The sequence below is a fragment of the Phodopus roborovskii genome, unplaced genomic scaffold, assembly GCF_943737965.1.
Source record: "Phodopus roborovskii unplaced genomic scaffold, PHOROB, whole genome shotgun sequence".
Classification (NCBI taxonomy): domain Eukaryota; kingdom Metazoa; phylum Chordata; class Mammalia; order Rodentia; family Cricetidae; genus Phodopus; species Phodopus roborovskii.
Genome location: NW_026125295.1, coordinates 24146226 through 24155009, shown reverse-complemented (window position 1 = coordinate 24155009; position 8784 = coordinate 24146226). Strand labels below are relative to the sequence as shown.

Below are 8784 nucleotides of genomic sequence, written 5' to 3'. Positions count from 1 at the left end.
GGCTGGGATTCACCCTAATAGCTCTCCTCCCAATGTCTCTGCAGGAAGAGCCACGCACTGGCTGGAACTGCTCCTGAAATTATAGGAAGCACCAGGTATGAAAAACAGCCCCTGATGGGCAGGAAGATGTACTGCGCTGACCCATTTCAAAGAACCTGGAATTTCCTCCAAGCAGTTACAGCTCTAGTTCACGGCCCATCCAGGTAGCTGCACTATTTATCTGATGCCCATCTGTTTCTGGTCACTATGTAGTCCTGGCTGTCCTGGAATTTGCTCTGTAGACCAGGCTGGCCTGGAAGGCACCTGCCTCTGCCTCCCGCTGCAAGCGGGAGTGTCTCTCTCCCTCCCTTTTACTTAGAAATTGATTTTTTTTTTTTCTAGCTTAAGGTAGCAGCTTACATCATTGATACTCTCCCTTAGTGTAACAGTTTATTTTTAAAGTTGTTCTCTACCCTTTGGGGCATATTCTTTTCTGAAAATTGTTTACTTCAACACTTTCCTAACAGAGCCCATGATTTCTTCTTTGATGTGTATGTATGCTGTTTAATTTCAAGTACTGGGGAGGCTATTCCAGGTATCTTTGTATCTAAAATAATTATTTACTGCCTTTTTCGTTGTAGCAATTAAGGTGGTGGTGATACATTCAGCCTTTAAAATTACTCCTTTTCTGTTCTTATTCCTCTTGGATATTTTGTTTGTATGTATGTTTGCTTGCATGTATCTGTACTACATAGGTGTCTGTTGTCTGTGGAGGCAAGAAGGGGGGCTGGAAGCTCTAGAACTGGAGTCATAAACTGTTGTAAGACATCATGTAGGTGCTAGGAATTAATATATTTACATCTTGGCACCCACCAGATAAGGTCCCACCCCAATCTGAATGACCTTGGCTGAGTTCTATGCCCCCAGAGAGCAACACATATCTGGTCACAAGGGGAGTTTGGATCCTATGGGACAAGGCTCTAACTTGGCTAGGAAATCAGCATCAGTCACCTGAACTGCAGATGTTTGCACAGGTGCCACTCTGGAAAACTACTAACTAGTGCAAAAGCAAACAAATGAGCACAGCAGGAATGGCATTATTGTCCTGTGGTTTTTACTTATTCTTTCTCCTCCTCCTCTTTGGTGGTTGTGTGCAGTCATAAACAAAAAAAAATTTTTTTTTTAAAAAAGAGAGAAACCATTGGGCATGTACAAACACATGGCAAGTAAATACCACTACATTGGATGATGAATAAATGAAACCCAACAGGAAATTAAAAAGAAAATTCCTAGAAAAAAATGAGTATGAAAACATAACATCCCCAAACCCATCAAAAATTATAAAGGTGGTTCTAAGAGGGCAGTTTATAGCTGTTGGTTCCTACAGTAAGAAATTAGAGATGTCTCAAATGAATTACTTAATGATATAATGTAGGACCTTGATAAAAATAAGCCAAACTCCAAATGAAAAAAAAAAAATGACATCAGGGAAGACAGAAAAAGAAACATTACCAAACTCTAAGATGGTACTGTTAACATGATACCAAACTCAGACAATGATGTGACAACAAGAAAATTTCAGAACAATTTCCCTGATGAACACAGATGCAAACATTCTCAACCATTTGCAAGCAGAATTTAACAAGACCACACAAGAACAGTTATTTACCAAGCCATGAAGGAGTTACATTACCTGCTGACCTTTTGATACCCATAGATATTATCAGATCTAACAGGTAGAGAGTTCACTGAATAAATGAATCTAATGCCTAACTCAGAAGAGCGATGTAGTCTGTTCTACATACAGTACAATGATTATATCTTCACCATAACAAAATATTAAGATATACTTTAAAAACCACATTTTCAAAAGCATTTTAATTTTTTGATCTTTAATTCAAGTACATGTCAGCTAGTTAACATAAATACAGAATAAATGCATATTAATCTCCAGCCATGTACAAAAATGCAATAGCAACTCATGAATGGGCAAAACTCATCAGCTCTTTTAAAGCTGACTAAACTATGAGTGATTGGTGTAATTTAGTTCACATCCACTGGGGTACATTCAGAAAGTTTTAACATAACTAGACTTTTTAGTTTCTAAAATGGGTATCATAAAAACCAAGGTACAACTAAGGAGAAACAAAAGGAAGGTATGTGAGGGGGCCGAACACACCTTATTTTACATGGTAAAACTCTATCCTGTTTAAGTCAGACATAGCTATCTTCTTTGGAATGTTAAGTCATGATCAATGAGGAGATATGAGCTATGAATCAGCACTACAGGGGTCCCTATAACACTAGCAGTTTGGACAGAAGAGCATGTAAACAGAGATATGAAGAAAGTTCTTAAAAGAAATGGGGGTGGGTGGGGTTGATTCCTACCACTTAAGTCCTTCAAGTTGAAATCAATATTTTGTTGTGATTTTAAAAAGCCACTTATTAAATGAACATTTATTCTTTTGAACACCCCCCTCCAAAAAAAAACAAAAACAAAAAACAAAACTGTGCTCATCCTCACAAGACTAACACACAGCAGACATCCCGGTTTAGGAGACAATTGCTGGGCTACATGACCTAATGTTGCTGTCATAGATTCAGAATTATAAACCAGCTTGAGCCCCTTCTAGTGAGTCAGGCTGGTTCTACACAGCTGCATAATGAGAGTTGGGACAGGGTGAACACAGGAAGGGGCTGGGGTAGGGAGGTGTCTGTCCGTAATGCCAGCACTTAGAAGGCAGAGGCGGGAGAATCCAGAGTTCACGACATCTTGAGCAATAAGAGGCCCTAACCATAACACAAAACAAAACACAAAGACAGAAAATTTGGTGGCAAATATTCCCTGGAAATTTAAAGCACTGTATGGTATCCCATTACAGCTTGGCAATTCACCGCTGGAATATCCAAATTTCAAGTCTCTGAGCCACAGCAGCCGAGTCCTGGTGTATGAGATTTTGCTTCCAGTAACTATTGCTTCAGCCTGACTGAACAAGTTCAATTTTCTGAGAAGACCACAACAAAAGTATACAACGAGGTCCACACAACTCCCAAAACATTTAAAAAGATTATCTGATTGGAAACAGTTTTTAAAAAACCCAATGCTCCGGAGTATGCACAGCTTTTTAACTATTACAATTAAGATAATCTTCAAAGAAATACTTTAGAGACAAACTATATATAACACATACAAGGTTTTCTTCTCTGGGATTATCTGTTGTAAAGTAAAATATGGCAGGCAGTACTCAGTAAAAACAAAACAGACCTCATTGCTCCTTTCCACCCCTGCTTTCAAAATCAATATTAAGACTTTAAAATCCCTTTCCTGCAGAGCACATATGGATACTTTAAAAGCAGAGTACAAAGCACTAGAGGTTTATGTTAACTTTTACTTGCAAAGTACAGAATAATACATGTTCATCCTTGAAGGACACTTATTATAGATTTGCTACAACTATACAAGCTGTTCCTTAGATGCTGGTTTCCTTGTCATTCTTCATCATTTGAGATCTGTGTAACACAGGAGAACATGTCCTACATTCAACACAAAAGAGTTAAGGATCTTCACAGAACAAGGGCACTGTATTAGGCAGTGTCGATGGCACCTGAAGAGGCAAAACACTGTAGCCTGAGACCTTCTCTACAGATTTAAGCTAAACCCTTAGGTGAGGATTTGTTTTTGGTATCTTCCATGCAATAAAAGTCAAAGCTGCAATTACAAAGGTAACAATCTCAACTTGCCTTTGGTCTCCAAATAGATTGGAATAATTTTAATTCCAATTGAGCACCTCAAGAACATCCAGTTATTGATTACAAGGAAGGTGAGACATTTAAGAGGGCATCAAGCGTCACTGGTGACAACAGAGAAAGCTTCCAATGGCATGCAGCTTTTCCATAATACTGTGACATCACACAGTACACAGCACACTTAAAATACCATAAGATCTCCAAAACACTGAAAAATCCAGAAAAATATTATGAACACTGCTTCTGCCTAGTACATAACAATGTTTAAAAAAAAAAAATAAGCAAACATGAATTCTCTAATTCTTACTTCCTTAAAAGGCCACAAAGTGCATTCACATAGTCATTCTGAAGAGAAAGCCCATTGCACAAAATGTAAGGTTATGGTACACTGATGAGTACCACAGTGGAGTTTAATTGTAGAAGTTTGATGTACCAGTATAGCAACATCCATTGGAAAATCTATAGTAGTACAGCAAACACCTTTATTACGGCCATATATAATACAACTAAATTATTAAAAGGTGTTGCTGACTCAACAGCAATATTTAAACACTATATCCTGTTAATACACTGAACTAAAATTAGCCTGACTTTATGATAAAGCATTCAGGGTCTACGACAGAATAAATTTGTCAAATGCAGCACATTCATTGACAGACTCTCTGCCAATTAAGAATTGCTGTATCACACAGCTGAGGACCTTTTTTCTTTTAACAATTTATATTGTCCTAAATATTAGTATTACTTCAAGAAACCTATAAAAGGCAAAAGTAAAATATTACCATTTTCTCTACCAACCAAGAACATGGAAGTAATTTAAAGGTTAAATTTCTTAATGTGAAAATTAGTAGAACAGACTCAAATGTTGTTAACTTTTCTACTTTTAAAGTAAATAATATGTGGGTATGAAAATGTGATAATCACATTATAGGTATATCCATACATTATGTAATTGGAGAATGCATGGGATATTTGAGTCAGTATCCATTACCTTATTTTATAATCCCAACATTAACCATGTGCATTTATTAATATCAATTTAAAGTCCACATTATAATAAATGTCAGCTGTAACCACATTTGAATGCTGAAAGTACTATATCACTGGTTGTCAAAATACAGTGACTAACTATTGATGCCAAACAACTTAAAACATTGTACCAGGCAGAGCCCTCTCAGGGAAATGTATTAAGGACCTACCTACCATTATTTTACAGTATTACATACAGAAGATACCAAGTTAGACATTTGTAATGGTCACTAAATTTGGATAATTACGTAGAGATGACTTTTTAAGACTGTAAGAATGCTCATTTAATTAACACTATATTCTGAATGTCATAAATCAATAAAAAAACCCAACAAAAACAAAAAACGATACATAGCTGGTGAACAATGGTAGGGAAAATGACAAATTTAAGAAAGATATACTTCAAAGCATTCTCTTTGGTGGCCCAGGGTCTCTTCATTGAAGACTAGTGTAGTGTGGTGCTTTACTTCCTACAACCAAACTTCCACTCAGGCACAGCGCAGGTTTCCAAACTACTGCCTTCTGCCCCCCATGCTGGCAACAGGGTTCCATGGTCCACCATGATCTTTTGGTCTTCCTGCTCTGTAGCAGGACAGCCCATTCTGCTATCCATTGAGTAGGTAGACCACCAATTCATAGGTGACCATCATAATGGCTGTGTTTGGAATCTGTCTCACCAGATGGGTTGTCAGACCACGGTAAAGAGACCCATAACCTTCTTCTTTAACAATCAAAGATAGTGTCTGAAAAAAAGATCTGTATTTTGTTCCTTCTTCACGTAGTCTTGTTCTTACAACTTCTGTTTAGGAAAAAAGAAAAACCACTTTATTGAAACAATACTCTTATCTTTCCCTTCTCCTCACACTGAATATATACCACCTGATCTGTTACTCAGACAAATACTGGGGTTCAATGTATAACTTACTGAACTAATCAGACTACATGAACACCCAACTAATACAGCCTAGACCACAAAAGTATCTGTTGCACAAACATATAAAAGGGTACATATACAGCACGATGAATAAATAATATTCACAAGTATAGTAAAGATGAACACAGGGAATTTTTTTTTTTTTTTTTGGGGTGGGAATGCTTAAAGTGCCAATGTAAAATAAAACTGCTTGGATCCTTGTGATTTGAAGACTTAAGATTCATTTCTGATGTGCCCTTGGGCAAACTATTTTAGTTTTTTTTTTGTTTCTGAGTTGAAAATAATGGCACATGTGACACTATTAAGGATAGCATTTGGTCATATGGCATTCGAGTCAAATTTTGCTTGAACTTTATCATCCCCAGTTGCTCTCTTACCATGTGGATATGCTATGGTTGTGGCACAAGTTTTTGAGGTGGCAGCAGCTAACATCATTCTCACAAAATCTGATGCTTCTTTCACAGACTCTTCATCACTTTCCATCATAGAAGCAGTCTTACATTCCAGTAGTTTTTGCTTTATACTTTCATAAATAACAAAATGGATAACTGTCTCTGATATACCGGCATAGGAGGCAGACATGCCTCTATAAAATCCTCTCAGTCCATCTGTCTGATATACTCTACGAATACATTCAAAAGCACCCATTCGCTTTTCCCCACGTCTCCTGAAAGGAAAAAAGGGAAAAAATGGTACTGTCATTAATGGTACTGTATGTATGTGTGTGTGTGTGTGTGTGTGTGTGTGTGTGTGTATGTATGTATGTATGTATGTATGTATGTATGTATGTATGTATGTCACTCTACTAAACAATGGTCTTTTATCATCTCATCAGGAATTTCAAAGTATGTAGTTATTAGGTTTCTCGTCTGGATATCATGTAATTATCTTACTACATGGACTCTTCAGAGTCCTGTGCTCCTCAATGGGATTCAGGTGGGAAAACTCCATGCAAGTGTTGATTCAAGGAAGACTCAAACCCAAACCCTTATACTATGATCATTCCAATTCTAGTTATGCTCAATTTTCTTTGCATTTAGTATACACCACCTTTAATTCCAAAACTGAGAGGCAGAGGCTGGTGGATCTTTTTTAAGAGTTATGAGACCCTGTCTCATAAAACAGAACAAAATAAACCAAACAGCCATGAATAAAAACAACTGCGAGAGGTATGAATTATGACCCTGTATCATAAGGCAAACTTGAGTTTCTTTCAATTTTATCCAGATCTACCTGAAAAGTTAGTTACCAGATAAATGTAAGCCAGATACCCTATATAGTGTACTCACTCATAATTGGATACCAGGCATAAAACAATCTACAATCTACAACTCCAGAGAAGCTAGGATCCTCTTCCAGAAAGAGCTAGAAGCAGATGCAGAAATCCACAACTAACCACTGGGCAGAGCTCCTGGAGTACAACTGAAGTGAGGGAGGAGTGATAATATCAACAAAGGAGTTTAGACCATAATGGGGAAAAACACAGAATCAGCTGACCTGAGTTAGTGAGAGCGATCACTGGTTCTAGTCTGACAAACTGCTAAGACTGAACTAGACTCCCGTAATATAGGTGCCAAAGGGAACTGGGATGGGATATGAGGCCACAGGCAAGGGATCCAAGATCTGACACAAATGCACAAACTGACTTAGTGGAGTGCATTCTATATGGAGAGATAGATACCTTGACCTTGCTACGCTTAGACAAAGATGTAGGGGTGGGGAGGTGCCTTGGTTCTTCTTCAATGAGATGATGGGACAGACTTCCTAGTGGAGGCCGTACTTCTCCAAGGTGGGTTGGAAGGGAAGTGGGGAGAGTGGGGGAAGAAGTAAAAGGGAAAACTGGAATTGGACTGTAAAAAATAAATTTAAAAAATATATTGGGAAAAAAAGTTTCAACCAGATTCACAGTTCAACAGAACTGTGGACCCTGTGTGCAACAAACAATACTGATGAATGGCCAGGCAGGATGAACCTACTGGTGCAATATTGGCAATTCTGTTTCAGGGGATACTCATCTGCTTTCTGATTGGATGTGAGGCTTGCTCAATAGGAAGGACTCATATTTAGTTCTGAAAACTGGTGAAAAACCCATTGCTAAGTGGGGAGCTACAGATGATTTGCTAAGTGGACATAATATGCCTGTCAAATTGCCTTCTAAATAACTATATTCAGTTTCTTTTTTGTAAGGTGAGCAAGGATTACAGATTTGTCAAAGTACCAGGAATAAATGGCCGTTGAATTCTCAGCTATAAATGGGACATAACCCCCTCCAAAGCTCAGCAAACACTGCTGGAAGAAGGGTAGACAGAATGTAAGAGCAAGAGGAAGGAGAAAGGTGAGGATTTCCAGCCATGATACAACTGCAGTATGGCAGTTGTGATGACCTGCACAGAGGATCTCCACAAGACTGGGCTGGTCAACACTGTAAGGGGAAGGTAGGGGTTCATGGGATGCCACTTCTCCCTGAAGTCTTAGATGCAGTTAAAGGTTGATGGGGAATGAATTTCTTCAGTGGCATGCTATTTTAAGAAACCCACCCTTTTGTAAATAAACTCTTACCCATGGCTCCTGTAAGTCATCCTATGCATACATAAAAGACAAAAGCAGAAGAAGGAGGCTAGTTGAGAAGGGGCAGTACAGTGATGAGGGTGACTAAGATAGAAATGTGCCTCGTGCATGGGTAGAAATCCCATTTTCGTGTATACACAGGATAAAATGAGGTAAGGCAACCTGGCATTACTTTTAAAAATCTGGCTTATTTTCAAGAATATGCCTTAAGCTGTGGTGATTCACCTGTGAGCATAACAGTTGAGAGGCAGAGGCAAGAAGATTACCAAGCATTTGAGGGTAACCTCTGTTCTTCCTGGGCTACACTAAGACCCTGTCACCAAACCTTACCAAGCCAAACCAAAACATACCTTGCATCAAGCTGTAATCGGGTCTTTATAAGCCAAATGGGGTTTGTTGCAGTGATTGCAGTAAAACCTAAACAAATACATTTAAAATGAATGTCAGGAGAAAGGAACCACACTAATCACACTAAGCATCTTTACATTGTATGAATCTATAGCAATGATAATGTCTACAAATGTTTA

At 38.2% G+C, this 8784-nt stretch overlaps 1 protein-coding gene across 1 annotated transcript in view; it reads right to left on the bottom strand.

The window, feature by feature from the left end:
• Positions 1-1838: 1838 nt before the first annotated feature.
• The window catches only part of Slc25a36 (solute carrier family 25 member 36), a 28327-nt gene continuing 21381 nt past the window's right edge, over positions 1839-8784 (bottom strand). Inside the window, exons 5-7 of the mRNA XM_051206608.1 lie at positions 8608-8674; positions 6067-6356; positions 1839-5554 (exon numbers count right to left, since the gene is read on the bottom strand). Coding sequence (XP_051062565.1) covers positions 5361-5554; positions 6067-6356; positions 8608-8674 — 551 coding nt within the window. The 3' untranslated portion in view covers positions 1839-5360. The remainder of the gene's footprint in view (positions 5555-6066; positions 6357-8607; positions 8675-8784) is intronic.